Below are 18,688 nucleotides of genomic sequence, written 5' to 3'. Positions count from 1 at the left end.
ATGATACATTCATTGACTTGGGCTGAACTTGCAGAGAAACAAAGTGTTCCTCTGGCAAATCTGACAGGATATATATTTATGCACATATGCCATATTATTTTTACAATAGTTAACTGGAAGTAATTCATTCACATTATAATTCATATTACAAAATTTTAATTGCTTAACAGCTACAATTTCACTATATAATAACCAGAAGGGATCAATTAATATATTTTCACAACAGTACACTAATTTTAGCTCATCCTTTCCAAACATCATTCTGAGAAATGAAATATGAAATATCCTGAAAAAAGAACAACTTACATGAGATTTATGAGACAACAATGTGTTATTAGAGAACCCTATATAAGCCTACTATAATTCTTAAATTGTATCCTTTGTTTGTTTTGGTTTTGTTTACCAGTCCTGGGACTTAAACTCAGGGCCTGAGCACTGTTCCTGGCTTCCTTTTGTTCAAGGCTAGCACTCTACCATTTGAGCCACAGTGCCACTTTGGCTTTTTCTGTTTATGTGATGCTGAAGAATTGACCCAGGGCTTCATGCATGCTAGGCAAGCACTCTACCGCTAAGCTAGCCTAAATTGTATCATTTGATGTCTACCAAATATCACTTCGAATTGAAAATTCTTCTCACTAATTTTCTTAATGCTGCCTTCACATCCTTATTCCTCAGGGTGTAGATGAAAGGGTTGAGGGTAGGAGTCACCACTCCATAGAAGAGAGCCATGAATTTGGGCTGGTCCCTTGTGATGGAGGAGGGAGGCTGAAGGTACATGCTAATGGCAGGGCCATAAAATAACAAAACAACAATGAGATGAGAGGAACAGGTTCCAAAGGCCTTTTTCCTTCCTTCAGAAGAATTAATCTTCAATATAGCATGCCCAATGCTCGCATAAGAAGAAAGAACTAAACATAGAGGAATAGCTAATACAAAAATGCATGCCACAGAGAGTGCGAGCTCATTCGCCTCCTTTTTACCACAGGCAGTCTTGATCAGAACTGGAATCTCACACACCAAGTGATCCAGTTGATTGTGACCACACATTGGCAACTGGAGCGTAATGGAAGCTTCGGAAATGGCATAGGTCATTCCGGTCAACCACACAACAGACATCAATAGGATGCAGAGGCGCTGGTTCATGATGAGGGTGTAGCGCAGAGGTTTGCAGATGGCCACGTAGCGGTCAATAGACATAATGGCCAAGAGCAGACATTCTGTGCCTCCCATTATGCTGTAGAAATAAAGCTGAAGCACACACCGAGTATAGCTGATTGTCTTTGTAGAACTTCCCAGGTTTACCAGCATCTGAGGGACGATGCTGGTGGTGTAACACATGTCCAAAAAGGAAAGATTGGTGAGGAAGAAGTACATGGGGCTGTGGAGCCGGCGGTCTAACCTGGACACCAGGATGATGATGACGTTTCCCAGCATAGCTATAGGGTAAGTGATCAGAAGAGTAACAAACAGAGGCAGCTCCAGCCAAGGTTGATCAGCAAAGCCCAGCAGAATGAACTCTTCAGGGTAGCTTTCATTCATGAATGCCATTGTCTTTAGTTTATTTCACCGACACCATGGTGGAATCGGAAAAAGGAGATAATTTGGAAAAAATGTTAAAATGCAAGTATACCTTGACCACAGAGATATAAAAGATTAGGTGTGGTAAGAGATATAATAGAAATGGCCAGTTACCTGGTGACTCTAGGTGTTTGTTATGATGTGCTTTATTAAATTAATTGCCCTCTGTAAATGATTCCATTATGTTGGAATTGAATTTCTTCCTGTGTGTTGTAAAGATGACCTTAGCTCTGGCCTTGGGTTCTGATGAAGATTAAGTTGAAAGTGGAAGTAACTGCAAACTCCTAAGTAATGCTTTTCAAGCTTGTCTTGCATAATAAACTTCTGAGAAGGCTACCATAATGACGTTTTTATGGTTTATCCTAAGTGTTTGTTGGAGAAAACACAATATTGGAAGGTAATGAGTCAAATCACTTATTTTCAGAAGCACCAATCCAAGTCATTACTGAAATCCTCAGAGGAGTTGAAGTGTTGAGATAGTGATAATATAAAGATATATTTTTTTAAAAAGTCATAAAATTCATTGGGAAAGCTTTGTCTATCACCAATTGTTCAGAGTAATAATTATATAATCTCCATAAATAGTGAGAGGACTTTGATGTTAAGCTATTTTTCTTATTTCAGATTAAATAAAAATGAAATCTATTACAATTCCAAAATAATGATAGTAAAAATTAAATAATTATATCATCATTTTGTTTTAGCATGCATATAGCCAGTTGAATTACATTGACCTTGGTTTCTCCATACTTAAGAAATTCTTTACTGGGATGGGGATATGGCCTAGTGGCGCTTGCCTCGTATACATGAAGCACTAGGTTCGATTCCTCAGCACCACATATACAGAAAAGGGCAGAAGTGGCACTGTGGTTCAAGTGGTAGAGTGTTAGCCTTGAGCAAAAAGAAGCCAGGGGCAGTGCTCAGGCCCCAGGACTGGCAAAGAATAAAAAAAGAACAAAGAAATTCTTTTATTAGGTTGGCACTAGTTTTGCACTTGGTTTTTGTCTTGAACAACCACTTAATCTAAACTTTGGGCATTTAAAAATCTTTGATAATAAATTTTAGTGATTTAACATACATTGTATAGACTTCTTTATTGAGTTGACATATATCCCTGTTTTTTTTTAATGTTTGGGCAGTTATAAAAGTGCTCCACTAATTATACACAGCTATAAATATATTTTTGAAATCCCCAGGTGTCAAGAGAACAGTTAACGTCTTGCTTTTTTTTTTTTAACTGTTTCACATGGCATGTTGAAAGTAAACAGTTAGGAAAGAACTTACTTAGATCTGCAAATAATTTTTATGTTTTCAGGATATTCAGTTTGCTTTGCTTTTCAGCTAAAATATATAGTGAAAACAACAAAATCTACTGAGTAATACTGCATTATGAGAAACATTAATTAGTCAATGAGGATTTTTCATTATTCTGTCCTTTTTTTTTTGGTTAAATGTGCTTCATGAAATCCTCAATTTCTGATAAGGTTGGTGATTTCCATATGGAAAATGCAGCTAGCATCCCAGAAAGAAAATTCTGAGTCAGTGTTTGAGTCAATTAGTGATTAGGAATGTTAACTCAATTTTTATCATAAGAATATTTTTCACATTTCTTTTTTTTTAAATCCTCTGTCATCCAAAGCTACATATTGAAACTGTAAGTTCAGTTTGAATATTTCTGTGGAATATTTTCTGTGGAAAGTATCTATAATCTAGGGAAGTTTTCTGAATAAATGTAACTTCTATACCTTGTGTAACTGATATTATTCAAGATGTTATTTTAGCACAATATGAGTTTAAGGATATATCTTAGTCTAAGTTCTTTGGGTGAAAACTATCTGTTGAAGAGGGACTTTATAAACTTTATAAATTGTTAAATATTACAAAATGAAAATTTTCCACATTATTAAATACTCAAACTATTCATCAATTGTCTACCTATTTTTCTTTCTTTCTTTCTTTTTTTTTTTTGGTTTCTTTTTTGGTACTGGGGATCAAACGCAGGATGTTGTACTTGCAAGGCAAGCACTTTGCCACTGAGCTACCTCCCAGCCCTAATTGTCTACCTATTTTTCATAGTTATATTCACCTTTAATAATTTTATACTACTCACTAGCCTAATACATTTAAGAATAATTTTAGGTTTGATAGTCCCTTAACTTTCCCCTAACTAATTATACCTATATTGAATGACAATATTCACTCCAGTAGTCTTCACTAGTTTCATTGTTTGTATTATTAGGATTCCTTTCATATTATTCCCCTTAGCCAATCTAATTTTGTTTTTCATTTTTTTATCTCACCTCTCTGAAGTCAAACTGATAAACTATATTCATATATATATAAACATCCTTATATGCTACATATATTCACAGATAAACAGACTCATACAGATCTAATAGCATTTACTTGCAAATATTATAATAATAAACTCTCATCACTTTAATAAAGATAAAAACATTTAAAAAATAAATAAAAGCAGAAAAAGAACAATAAAATCCTCAGACATCTTCAGGTGCTGTAGGATGCTTTGCTGAAAGAATTAAAAAAGCAAAGAGGATTTTCTTCTTGCATGGGATATGGATGAAACATACATCACGACATAGTTAATCATCTTTAAAAATGTTTTCTCTGTAGTATTTTAAAACTTTATGCGTCATTTCAGTCAAAGTTAAACTCTTTGATATAAAGTGCTAACTGTAAATATCTTTAAATTATTGGATTTAAATGAGAGGCTTAGAAAGAGATTAATCATGGGGAGAACGCTAGTTTTTTCTAAGCCACTGAATGCAGAATTATCTCGGCTTGGAGGAGGCTTCCTGAAGTACAGCACTCTGTGTCTCTCTTGTGTGTATCAGATACCATGATCTACACACATTCCTGCCCTTGAGAATGCATAGCCTTTAATCACAAGTGGCTTTTTAGTTTTCCTATTTTGATAAATATCATATACTATAAAGGAATTACAAAGGGAACTCAACAGAAATTTGCAGACTTACAGAGAAAGAGTTTTGTTTTTAAATTATAGGTGCATTTTTGACAATTACCTTCAGAACTCCTACTTTTTCAGTTGATGCAGGGTACCAGAGAGGAGAAAGCATGCGTTAGGAAGACAGTACAAAAAATAACATGCTGCTTTGTGGCCATGCTATTTGTACACTCTTGCTGAGAACTCCTGGGCATTGTTTTCACACAGCCCACTCATTTCCTCCTCCCAAATGATCTGGAAGAGATGGTTCTTTGGGACATAATTCATTGTGGAAATACTTGTCTACAAGTTTTTACCTAATTGAATTGAGATGAGAGCAAGTCTCTTATTAAATGTTTTCGGTTTCTCAACATTCTAGATACTAATTTAAACAGCACCAAAATTTTCACTTGATATTCATGGATGAATGTAGTCATTTTGACATACATATGACATCTACTCATTTACTGAATGGTTTATTACAAGAATTTATCTCTTGTATCTTTTGACCGTGTATCAATGTTTTAGAAAGTGTACTCTAGTCCCTTGCCAGTTTTTAATTAGATTCTCAAAATTGTTATTGAGTTGGTTGTGTCCTTTGTATGTTTTCTTTATTAATAGCTCATGAGATGAGTACTGTGTTGGGTTTATCTTGTTAGTATGATAAAATTCTTGACATAAAAACCTTAAAAACAGCAAAGATGGTTTCAGGTTATCAGGGCAGTGTGTGACACAGCCGAGCATACTGCATCACGGAAGTTAGTAGGAGGAGAAAGAAGAAATATATTATCCTTTTACCCCCTTAATTACACTTTGGCCTCCAATTTATGCAGTCCTGTCATCTGCATGCAGAGTCTCTCCTTAATTCTTTCTGGAAACACCCTCGCAGACATACCCAAAGACCTGTTGTACTAATCTAGGCACTTATCAATCCAAAAGAATTGACAATTCAGATTAATCATTATGAATCTATCTTTTGCCATCTTGATACCCAAACACATCTCCTTAAGTCATCATGATATTCTGCTTCTGTCTTCCAAAAGGATCCTGTTCATTTCACTGTACAAGTGCATTCAGCTCATCCATTACTGTCTAGGTTCTTCATTGTATATTGTGTTTCCCTGTAATTGTGCCAAATATCTCCTCCTCAGCATCTCCCTAGAGGCACAGTCCCCTTGTCACACATTTCCTGGCCCCCCAGACCATCCTTTGTAACCTCCATGGAAGCACCCATGGTCCCATAACGCTCGCCTTTTTGTGTACCTGCAAAACCAGTATCATGTGGATGATTCCAGCACTGATGATGTCTGTTACCAGCACAAGTAAGTAGCTTTGAGTCCCAGCTGCATAGGTCTCTGTGCCCCACATTTATATTAGTATAGGTGTTGTACAGTGGGGTTTCATTTTGACATGTTTATATATTTGTGCGCTGTACCTTGATCAGGCTCACTTTGCTCTATCACTCTCTGGCATCTTCACTCCCTTTTCTCAACCAGTCTAAACAAACTTCATTGCTATACCTTTCAAGTCAGTTTATTCTTTTATATCATTGAGTTTGCCATAGATGGGATCAGATCAAGTTCATAGATGCCCAGAGACAACATTTTATTGTCATATATATGTATCTATATAGTGATTGTCATATATATATATGTATATATATATAGTGATTGTAAAGGTGATACACAGAGGAAATACAGTTACAGTAGTCAAGTAATAAGTACATTTCATTTTGAAAAATGTCACCTCTTCTCTGGGGCTCTCCAAATTTTTTCCCTCTTGTCCCCACCCACAAGTTGTGTAGTTCATTTTTGACACAGTGTCTGATGAGCATCACTCCTGCATCTGTTCACCCTTTGGCCCACCCTTTCTGTACCACTCCTTACCCTCCCCAAACAGATAAACTTACAAATAAGACAAAAAGTACAGAAAACAAAAACCGCCACAAAGGAAAAAAGAAAACAAGGCAAAAACTCTCTTGCTTCAATTTCAGGGAGTTTATTTAGATAATTATGGTGATGATGATGATTTTTTTTGCCAGTCTTGGGGCTTGAACTCAGGGCCTGATCACTGTCCCTGGCTTCTTTTTGCTCAAGTCTAGCACTCTACCTCTTAAGCAACAGCGCCACTTCTGGCTTTTTGTGTTTATGTGGTGCTAAGGAATTGAGCCCAGAGCTTTATCCATGCTAGGCAAACACTCTACCATTAGGCCATATTCCTAACCCAGATAAATATTATTTTATGTGATCATATGTACACATCTGTTGAGTCTTCATGATCCTCTCCTAAGAATATCCTCCTTTGGTCTCACTATATGAATGTCTAGAGACCTGAACAATTGATCATGTCCAAGTGTATTTTTTTGTCTTTTGCCATCCAGTGCATTTATTGTAGATATATAGGCACATTCTTGTTACCACAAATGAGAGAAATCATGAAATCTATGTTTCTTTGGGTTTGGCTTACTTCACTTAATATACTCTTTTCCAAGTCTTTCAATTTCCTATGAATGGTACAATACCATTCTTTCCGATGGAAGAGTAGAATTCCATTGTGTATATATACCATATTTTCCTGACCCATTCAACAGATTGTCTTTTTAATGCCATTATAATCTCTTAAGAAACTGTATTTTAGTAATACTCAAATAGGTTGATATGGTAGTTTTAAAAGAGATTGTATGGTTTCCTGTCATTGGCTATCGGATTTTTCTTAACTACTGGTTCAGATATTGTAGGCATTTGGAAAACAAATAATTTACTTTTAAAAATAAAGGTCTATATTTTCACTATGTGACATACAATAAATTATGAGCATGTGCATTCACGATCATACAACATATTTGTGGCTTGCTTTCATAAATTAGAACTAATTTCATGACAAGGTTTAAAGCTTTGATTGTCATTCTACAGCAAATTTTCATAATTTCTAATTTGTCATGATGTAGATTTTGAACATCACTTGTACCTAAAATCTGTGTCCATAAAAAGTGTCCTTATTTCTTATGGCTGTAATGTTGTTTTTCTTATACTGATTATTTCCCAATTTCAAAAGAAATCAGTGGCTGTTATAATTTTTGTAGAGAAAATTTCCAAGTTATGATCCAATATTAGTATCACTTCATTGCTTTCTCACTGTTCTGCAAGAATCATGCTTATGATGTTCAAAGGAACACTAAAATGTATTCTTAGTTTTTGTATCTACGTTCTAATTGTTTTATTTATTTTCTATTTTGTTTTGTTGTGTACAGATTGAGTCTAGGAACTTGTGAATATAGTAAGCAAGGTGCTCCATCACCGACCTACATCTCTAGGTCTCATTTTATTCATTTGAATACATAAGTTCTTTAATTAAACATGCAAAATACTTGACACCAACTCATTAGGAATACCAATAAATTTTTTCTGAGTTCGAGTTCTTTTTTAAAATATATTTTTATTATTATCTTTAAGTAGTTGTGCAAAAGTGTTCCCAATGGACAAAGCAGTTTAAGAATCTTGATCAATATCACCCCTTAAAAAATGAAAAGAATAGCATCTACATGTATTATTGAGATTGATCAGCTCATGGCAGCTCTATGAGCATCGAATGATTCATGCTGAACAAAAAAATGAAGGCACACTGTTCACACAGATATTGACCAAACACAAAGGGGCGGTTACAATATTTCTTAGACAACACTGATAGGAAATCCATTTGTACTGTTTTATGGGGTACAGTTTTATGATGACTAACTTCAACTAACAAATTTATAATTTACTATTTTCTTCTATTATGTAATACAGTTACAAGTTCAATATACACATATTCAGGGAAATAATTTATTTTTGTTTTTCACCAATGCAGTTTGCAAATTGGTGCTAATTAGCTGAATCTCATCCATACTCAATCAGATTATAAAAATATCAGAAGTGAGACAATTTGGCAAGGAAAAATATGTAACATGGGATTAGATAATGAGACAAAAATGAGTTATCATGTAAACTTATATAAACTTGCTATAGTTGTTCAATAACTTCATTTGATGTAAATAAACATTCACCTGAAATTGAAAATGCTCTTCAACAGCTTGCCTAATGCCCCCTTTACATCTTTATTCCTCAAGGTATAGATGAAGGGGTTGAGGGTAGGAGTCATGACTGCATAGAAAAGAGCCATGAACTTGGGCTGGTCCCTTGTAATGGAGGAGGGGGGCTGAAGGTACATGCTAATGGCTGGACCATAAAATAAAGAAACTACAATGAGATGGGAGGAGCATGTTCCAAAGGCCTTTTTCCTTCCTTCTGAAGATTTAATCTTTAGTACAGCACGTCCAATGCTAGCATAAGAAGCCAGAATCAAGCATAAAGGAACAGCTAATATAAAAATACATACCACAGACAGTGCGAGTTCATTAGCCTCCTTTTCACCACAGGCTGTCTTGATCAGAACTGGAATCTCACACAACAAGTGATCCAGTGTGTTGATACCACACAGGGGCAACTGTAATGTAAGAGTGGCTTCTGAGAAAGCAAAGATCACTCCTGTCAGCCACATAATGGACACTAGTAGGATGCAGAGGCGCTGGTTCATGATGAGGGTGTAGTGCAGGGGTCTGCAGATGGCCACATAGCGGTCAAAAGACATAATAGCTAAAAGCAAACATTCTGTGCCCCCCATTATATGGAAGACATACAGCTGAATGATGCATCCAGTGTAGGTGATGGTCTTCTTAGAGCTCTCTAGGTTGTAGAGCATCTGAGGGACGATGCTGGTGGTGTAACACATATCCAAAAAGGAGAGGTTGGTGAGGAAGAAATACATGGGGCTGTGGAGTCTGGGGTCTACTTTGGACACCACTATAATGGCAATGTTTCCCATCATGGCCATTGGGTATGTGATTAGAAGAATAATGAATAGAGGAAGCTCCAGCCAAGGATGGTTAGCAAAGCCGAGTAGAATGAACTCCTCAGGGTGGCTTTCATTACTTAGTGACATCCTTTTCAATTTCTTTTACCTCTGATAGGAAAGTGGTAACAAGAAAATACAAGTGAGGAATGAGAAACCATTATTATATACTGAGTGTTAAACCTAGCAGATATTTTGCAGGAATTCTTGGGGAAAAGAATCCAGAACTCTAGCACCAGAGATCAAATTCCCATTCATAACATTACAATGAAAACTACTTGCTGGTGCTGGTGGTTCTAGCCTGTGATCTGAGCTGCTGAGGAGGCTGTGATCTGAGGATTGGTTTGAAGCCAGAGGTAGAAAAGTCTGTGAGAATCACAATTACCCTCCCGAAAAGCCAACGTAGAGCTGTGGCTCAAAGTGGTAGAGTGCTAGCCTTGAGAAAAAAAAGAGAAAGGAAGAAAGAAAGGAAGAACAAAAGAAAGAAAGAAAGAAAGAAAGAAAGGAAAGAAAGAAAGCAAGCAAGCAAGGAAGCAAGGAAGCTCAAGTACAGTGCCTAGGCCCTGAGTTCAACCTCAATGGTTAACAAAAAACAAACACACAAACTTATGTTGTCAGCACTGGTGGTTCGTGCCTGTAATCCTAGCTATTGAACTACTGAAATATGAGGATCATGGTTCAAAGGCAGCCTAGGCAGGAGAGCTTATAGTAATTACTAAAAAGCCCAAAATGAGCCACAGTGGCTCAAATGGTAGCCATATAGCCTTGAGAGGAAAAGAAAAGCCTAGTGACAATGTCTTGTCACTGACAAGACCCAGGACTGGCCCATGCACACAAAGTACACACAAGCTACTTATGCTTACAAGGACTGATTTTCTGAACTATGTAATGAACTTGACCATAATTATATCCTTGAATTGAGAGAGACTCAATGAAAAGTCAAAGTGATTGTGACAGAGAAACTTTAAAAGAGAGGTCTGCCAATTTTGACTGGCCTAAAATTCAGGTGGGAGGCTTGTTCAAATGATAATTACTGATTAACTCTCATTACAGGAATAGTAAAAACAGAAGAAGGATTAAGGCTAGAAATAGGAGAAAAGGAAAGGACAACACAGAGCTGGGAAAATCAAGAGAATTCTACCTTTGACTTCCAAGGGAATAAGTACACTTTACATAAACAAATCTGTCCTAGCATTGGTGGAATTGTGCAAGAAATCCACACAATTTTAACATGTCTTCTCATGTGCAAAGCTGAAGGATTTCCCTGTCTAAGAATATGTTTTTGTTTCCTTTTTTCTTCCATAATTGTTTACTTAGAACATAAAAGAGCATTTGCTCTTCTTGTCACATTTAGTCATCATTTTTGCATCAAGGGCCTTAATATTCTTGTTTTAATAGAAATGTTGGGACAGTATTCAGTGTAAGTACATTTTTTAATTCAAGGTACCTGAAACCTCAGAATCCTATCAGTTCAGCCTCACAGGATGATTGGAATCTAATTGAATCAAAGTAATTCAATATTTCCAGGTAATTTTCTCTTGTTTTCTACTAGAAAGTACATTTGAAGCAACAAATTCAAGAGCTGACAATAGCAGTAAGTAAAGAGAGAGAAGGATTAAGTAGAGCTTTTTTTTTTTTTTATTGATGTTGTTCTATCCTTCAATGGTGAAGTGAATTGTCATGGTCGTCACAATCTTCTGTTAAGAAAGATGGATATTCACTAGGAAGTTAAGGTAGGATGTTGTGCTAAAATTTGAGTTATTTTACTAATTAGTGGTTTTATGGTACTAGATTTTGTTCTTGAGGAAAGTAAGCAGAGGTTTCATATTGTTTACATCCTTAAATCCTTAAAGCAACCAACAGCTACAATGTTTCCTTTAATTAAGCACTGACCTAGTTACTAGTGTAATAGCAGCAACAATTCTAACCAATCCTTAAGGATTTTGTGGGCCAAGGAACTCAATAAGCTTTTTAAGCCTACAAAAGCATCCCCAAGTCCTAGGATAGATAACATTTTAGCATTCATACTCTAGGATATTTATGATTATGAATTCCTGCAGTTTGCTAAAGTTAGTGAGCTCTACATAAAAGGCATTCAATATTGAGACTACATATAGGATTAGAGTTTCAAGATTCCAGGGAAAGCATTTGTAACGTGAGCATGCTCCCCGAATAAGTGTGGCTCCAACCTCTCCCTTTGCAGGCAACACTCAAAATGTCTTTTTTTGTTTTTTTGTTTTTTTAAAGCACAACTTGAGTTTTCTAGAGCATCTTAGCTGAAGTTTTTGGTTAGGAGAAAAACCCTGTGTTAAGGATGAGATATAAACGCACATCCCATGAATAACTTGGTAAACATTGCAATCTACCTGCCCTATAACACGTCTATTCACATAATTCTGCTGTACTTACCTTGTATTTCTTTCTTCCCACCAAACATTCTTCATATTGTCAAAGAGTAATTTTGGATTTCACCTTTCAAGAACTAACTATTCCATGAGCTATGTTCTCAAATGCATCTCAGTGACAACAATCTCTCTAGTGCAGATGACATATTTAACTTATTATTTGGGATTTTGCTCACATTTTTCTTTGATTTATTCAATGAAGTCTGGTCTGTGAGTGGTGCTCAGCCCTCAGCCCTTCATCTCTCTTCTTCCCCTGCAGACACATGACAATTGTGCCTCCCAGGAAGATGCATTGTGATTTATATTTAATCTCATTGATTGTATCGATTATACCTTAGCTCTCTCATTGCTTCCATAATATTCTCATATTTCATGCTTTCAGCCATTGACTTCCATCACACTTGTACCTTGCATGCATTTTTCCATTCTAATTTCTGCAGGAGCATATTTATAACACAAATGTTATAACTTCAGTAAATTGCCAGACCCAATACCTACGGACATCTTTGACTGTCCCCTCACAAGTTCATTCTAGTGTATGTTGGTCATAGTTTCTTTTTATCACATACTGTATTCAATTTGTGTTTCTAGCACTTTTAGCTTTATAGAGATTGAAAGATCACAAGAGGAAACTAATTTTTATATGTAATAAAAGCCTGCCCTCTTACATACATAGGCACTATATGATCTTAAACACTCACTTATTCTTCTTACCTTATTAAAAAATTCTTCACACACAAGCAATTGTGAAAGGATATACTTTCACATTTCTAGCTTTCAAAAAGGAAAGAGAAGCTGTTGTCCAAAGGCATCTTTAAGATTATTTTCAGAATTGTTATAGTTTCATTTGACACAGGTGCCAAAGGACAAAAACCTCCAGGTTAGTAAGACAAAGGTAGAAAACACTGAACAAGTCCTGTGAGTATTCTATTTGTAGATTTTTCCAGATACCTCTCACACATTGTTTTTCTAGAGGCCATTCATTTATTCTTCTCCCAGGTGCATTAGCAGAGAAATTTCCTTGGGACAGAGTTCTCTATGGATATACTTCTTCTTATGTACAATTAGTTACATACTGAATAAATCTTGGGAACAAGTCTCTTTTGTGGCTAAGTGTATTCTAAACTAAGTTCATTCAGTTTTCCCACATAGTTCATACTAACTTCTAATGGGATGTAGTTAAAAATAACTAGACATCTGAACAATAAATGTGTGGTTAGGGCAGACCTAGCTTGTAGAAAAGATTATGGACAATTGATATCATGGTTTCTTGAACACCTTATTTCATCAATTCTTTTTTTCTTTATTGTTTTTTATTTTTTATTATCAAACAGAATTACAGAGAGGTTACAGTTTCATACATTAGGCATTGGATACGTTTCTTCTACTGTTTGTTACCTCATCTCTCATTCCCCCCTCCCCCCTTCCTCCCCCCCCCCCCCCCGCCATGAGTTGTTCAGTTCATTTACACCAAACGGTTTTGCAAGTATTGCTTTTGTAATTGTTTGTCCTTTTTTACCCTGTGTCTCTCGATTTTGGTATTTGCTTCCAATTTCCTAGTTCTAAAACCAATATACCCGGTTTCCAATATACTCAGATAAGATACAGAGAAAGTGTAGGTACAGCCACAGGAAGGTGATACAAGAAGATCATCAATAATAGAAGCTACAGTTACATATGGCACGTTGAAAGTAGTTACAACTGTGATATAACAATCGTTTCCATAACATGGACTTCATTTCACTTAGCATTATCTCATGTGTTCATAAGGGTATAGCTATTGGGCTCCTGTGATCCTATGCTGTGACTTGCCTAAAGCTGTACTAGTTATTCCCTATAAGGGAGACCATAGAGTCCATGTTTCTTTGGGTCTGGCTCACTTCACTTAGTATAACTTTTTCCAGGTCCTTCCATTTCCTTACAAATGGAGCAATGTCATTCTTTCTGATAGAGGCATAAAATTCCATTGTGTATATGTACCACATTTTCCTGATCCATTCGTCTACTGAGGGGCATCTGGGTTGGTTCCAGATTCTCACTATGACAAATTGTGCTGCGATGAACATTGTAGCGCTGGTGGCTTTACTGTGATTATGTTTGTGGTCTTTTGGAAAGATACCCAAAAGTGGGGCTGCTGGGTCATAGGGGAGTTCTATGTTTAGCCTTCTGAGGAATCTCCATACCGCTTGCCAGAGTGGCTGAACCAATTTACATTCCCACCAACAATGAAGTAGGGTTCCCTTTTGGCCAAATCCCCTCCAACAGTTGTTATTGTTGGTTTTCTTGATATATGACATTCTTACTGGGGTGAGATGGAATCTCAATGTTGTTTTGATTTGCATTTCTTTTATGGCCAGTGATGTAGAGCACTTTTTCATATGTCTCTTGGCCATTCTCATTTCCTCATCAGAGAAGTCTCTTTGTAAGTCTTTAGACCACTTGATGAGGGGGCTATTGGTTCTTTGCAGTTTTGTTTTGGAGGAAGGTAATTTTTTTAGTTCTGCATATATTTTAGATATGAAGCCTTTGTCTATTGAATGGCCAGTAAAGATCTTCTCCCAATCTGTGGGCTTTCTGTTTATCTTGCGAGCTATGTCCTTTGCCGTGCAGAAGCTCTGCAGTTTGATGCAGACCCATTTGTCCAACCTTTCTTTGATTTGAATCCATTCAGGGTCTTTGTTAAGGAAGTTCCATCCTGTGCCAAGGAGCCCAAGTGTTTCTCCAACTCCTTCGATTAGTGTTTTCATGGTGTCTGTTTTGATTTCGAGGTCTTTGATCCATTTGGAATTGATTTTGGTGCAGGGTGATATATAAGGATCTAGTTTTAGTTTGTTGCATGTGTTGAACCAGCTTTGCCAGCTTTCGCTTTTAATTTAGGAATTCCAGCGGTCCGGGAAGGCACCTCTAGCTGAGCCGAGGCCCAGGACAAGTCCCCCCCCCCTCCCCCCCCCCCTCCCCCCCCCCCCCCCCGCCTGGGCAGGGGTCATACTCCAGGGTGGAGCTGGCTCTCACTGGTCGGTCCCTCTTGCCCTTCTCAAAGATGGCCGCTTTGTCCTCACTTTCCCCAGGCGGGCTTTAGCTCCAGTCCGGTCTGACCCTATGCCAGCGTCAAAGATGGCGCTTTGCTGTGGCAGTGGGGGAGGAGCTGCTCTGTGGGAGCGAGTGAGAGTGACTTTTGTGGGGGTACTCACACTTTCTGCCCATCCGTGCTCAGCCTGCGATCTCTCTATACGCTGCCGTCTGGAGGATTTCTCCCCGTCTCCCCTGGGTGCTTTAGGTGCGCGGAGTGTGGGGCGCTGTGCCGGCACCGGCATGGCAGCGGGACGCCGCCCTGAGCTCAAATCTGTGTTTTCAGACCAGCAACGTCAATTTTTCCTTCCTGGCCAGAATCCCTGTACTGTTAGAACTTACTCTTGCTATCTTTCTAGGGGTAAAAGTTTCTGTGGGATGGGAAAACTGCGATGTGGGAGGGAGCTCAGCTAGGGCTCTGCTGCTCCTCCGCCGTCTTCCCAGAAATCCTTATTTCATCAATTCTTTAGGTTAGCTCACCATAGACTTTATTATTCCTAGTTATGACAATGGAAGGCATAAACTCCATACAAAAGAGAAGAAAATCAAAGTAATCTTTTCAGTAAGAAACATTCAAGGGATACTTAAAACTAAAAAGAAACTTCATAGTATTTGATGCTTTTATAGAAAAAGATGAATTAACAGTGCCTGTCCCTCTGCTCGTACCCTCCTTCTATGATATATGCACCCATTTGTTTAATAATAACCCCATAATATGAGTGCATAATCTTTTTTTTTTCATTTCGTAGATGCTTGATTTATTCTCTTTTACTTCTTTCCCCTTCCACAGATCTATTCTCTGTCCCATTATACACCTTTTGTTATCACCATTCGTGATTGGTGAACCTGAGAAACTTCCATTCTCTAGAACAGAATGGCAGTTGCCATCTATGGGCATTAAGAGTGGACTTTGTAAGTTGAGGACAAGGAAACAAAATGCTAGAAAAAGAGGACTGGTTGACAGTAGAGCTTTTGAGTTTCTCCTATTTCTAAACTGTTGAAACAGGGAAGATTTCCTAATGATACTTGTGTAGAATGGGATTATTGATTTTAGGGCAATACATATTTTTTTTTTTTTTACTAGATCTTACCTATTTTCTTAAAGTTTATGCTTGATTATATGGCATTTGGCGGGTGTTAGATTTTACCTTGGTCTACACAGTTAGAATAAAGTTTCAGAAATCAGTTCTAAACAACTGTGCTGTGTCATATACTTTATTTAATAGTTTCTAATTTATATTGTCCTTTTCAAGGATGTAACAAGAAGATTCTTTGAGACATGGCTTTTGATTGGGTTCAACAGACTGGAATTCACAATCTGGGGATTACAGATTGAAAACAGAGTTAGTCTGGGGTACTTTCCCGAAAGCCACACTTACTGGGTCAGGTGATGTTTATGTTGTTTTGATTTTCCTAATTAGTGGCGATGTTGAACTTTTGTTTTCCCTTGCACCTATTGGCCATTTCTATTGTTACATGTACATTTATTTCTCATTTTAAAATCAGTTTTTCTTTTCCTTTTGCTATTGAGATGTGCATTTCTTTATATATTCTAAATATCAACCCCTATTAGATGTATACTTTTCAAATATTCCCTCTCATTCTGTAGGCTGTCCTCATGTTGTGAATTATTATTAAGAACAGTTTTAGGTGGTTGTAATTCTATTTTTTAATCTGTGCTTTTATTAAGTGTTCCTTTTGGGTTTTAATCTAAAACATGACTGTGGACACTAATGACATGTAGTTTTTATCTCTGTTTTGTTTTCTGTTCTATTCCTATATGTTAATATATTTTGAGTTGATTTTTGTATATAGTATAAGAAAATGATTTAATTTTACTCTGTTTTGTTTTTTTGGTCTATGTGTCTGCTTTATGTCAGTAACATGGACATTGTATATATGTTTCCTTTCCACCCTTCCTACTCTTTCTACTCTTCCTACTCTTCTCCTTGCCTTTCTACTGTCTCTTTTCTTATCTCCTCTCACTCCTCTTCCACCTTCTCCCCCCTTCTCAAAACAACATGTGATTATTAGATTATAGTATCTGTAGACCAGGAGTCTTAGGCCTTTGCTTCAGAGACTTGTCTGGAAACTATTGTCAAAGTGTTGACAAAGGCTGCAATCTCTTCATGTCTCAACTGTGGGAATATCTTTAAGGCTCATGACAAACTCATACTTTTATCCTCTATTGGTTAGAAGGATTCACCTTTCCTAAAGCTACTAGTCAGCGGTCTTCAGTGTTTAGATTTTATTTTGAAGTGTGGGGGAGTGTTGTCCTCAATTCCTTGCCACCTGGCCTCCTCCAACATACTTCCTTGTTTCACCAAAGCCAGAAAAGACAATCTAACATCACTTAATAATGTGGATCTACTCACATTTTCTATATCTTACTGGTTGGAAGCAAGTAACAGTGTTTTTGTTGTTGTTGTTGTATTTTAGTAACAGGTTTTGTACACATTCCAAATGAGAGGATGGTAGCGATGTGTCTGTGTATCAAGAAGTAGAGATAATTTCAGGCCATAAACATCTGTCTACCACACATATTTTAATGGAATACATGCTAACTGTGTAATAATTTCTCCTTTATGTGTAAGAATTAAATACCAAGGTAATAGTAAATGATATGATAGCAGATAGGTGAATTGTATGCTCATCATTCAGAGGAATAAGATATCTGCACTATATAGGTCCTCTATAATTTATAATGGGTGACATTCAAGTTGAAAATATCATAACTCAAAATGCATTTAATACCCCTAACTTATGACATGCTGTAGCTGTGTGAAAAACCACAGAATATCAGATGTTTATTGCTGTGGTCATGTGGCTGAGTGTGCTACAGGATAGTGTCCTTCAATTTGAACTTGGCTGACATGCATCAAGAACATAATACCACACCTCATATTGCTAAACCATGGAAGACTGAAATGTGAAATTCAAAGCACTGGTTTCATTTGAGAATGACAGCTCATGCTGATCATTATTCTCTTTTGGAAAGGAGTTTGTACTTGCTGTGGACAGTGGAACAAACTGGAAAGCCATTGTGATTGTCATAGGGGCCTGATAATTCAGATTTAAGTGGAATGTGGGAAAATGTTGGTAAAAGGATACAGTTTCAGGCAAAAAGCGTATCTACTGAGAAACTTTCTGAGAATAGATATTAAATGTTTTCATTAGAAATGATGAGTAGAGAATGTAACACAAACTTTCACGGATGAGTAATTTATTTATAAATGTATATATATCAAAACATGCCATTGTATAACACAAACATGTACAGTTTTTGTTAATTATACCTTAATAAATCTGGCAGGAAAAAATTTGGATTGTAAAAGATCAGATTAGACTTTCACAGTGCCAATTGGAGGAATACAATAAATTATATTTTTTAATGTTTTACACAGCTTGTAACTATGTGCCATTTCACTCTATGTAGTAGTCTTAGTACTAAACTGCTATAAATACAACTTCTGCATCTTCATTTCTTTGGTAGTACACTCAAGACAAAAGAATATACTCCATTTTATTCCTGACTAGATAGAGATAAAGACTCACACAGTAAAGGAAAAACATGAGCATTATCAGTGTAATTGCATTCCACTGAGGGGCAGTTTTGGGTGCAGGTTTATTTTATAGTTGGAAAATAGTACTTGAATAGACAATAGCTAAATCCTAGAGGTCCCAAAGACTGCAGTTGATATTTGATTTATGGACAAAACTCAAGCTTTGCCAAAATGTTACTTTATATTGCATTTTCCTCTGGTCATTAGTCCAGTACAATTAA

The 18,688-nt window shown here is 36.7% G+C and overlaps 2 protein-coding genes across 2 annotated transcripts; both read right to left on the bottom strand.

Annotated features, from left to right (window-relative positions):
- Positions 1–609: 609 nt before the first annotated feature.
- Positions 610–1,548, bottom strand: LOC125352220 (olfactory receptor 2B11-like). The gene has a single exon (XM_048347345.1). The coding sequence runs from the start codon at positions 1,546–1,548 to the stop codon at positions 610–612; it is 939 nt and encodes a 312-aa protein (XP_048203302.1).
- Positions 1,549–8,581: 7,033 nt separating this feature from the next.
- On the bottom strand, positions 8,582–9,520 carry LOC125352221 (olfactory receptor 2B11-like). Its single transcript, XM_048347346.1, has one exon. It carries the CDS (start codon positions 9,518–9,520, stop codon positions 8,582–8,584), a length of 939 nt encoding a protein of 312 aa, XP_048203303.1.
- Positions 9,521–18,688: the final 9,168 nt, after the last annotated feature.

The sequence above is a fragment of the Perognathus longimembris genome, chromosome 6 (genome assembly GCF_023159225.1).
Source record: "Perognathus longimembris pacificus isolate PPM17 chromosome 6, ASM2315922v1, whole genome shotgun sequence".
Lineage (NCBI taxonomy): Eukaryota > Metazoa > Chordata > Mammalia > Rodentia > Heteromyidae > Perognathus > Perognathus longimembris.
The sequence above is the reverse complement of the archived record's forward strand: the minus strand, read 5'-3'. Positions and strand labels throughout refer to the sequence as shown.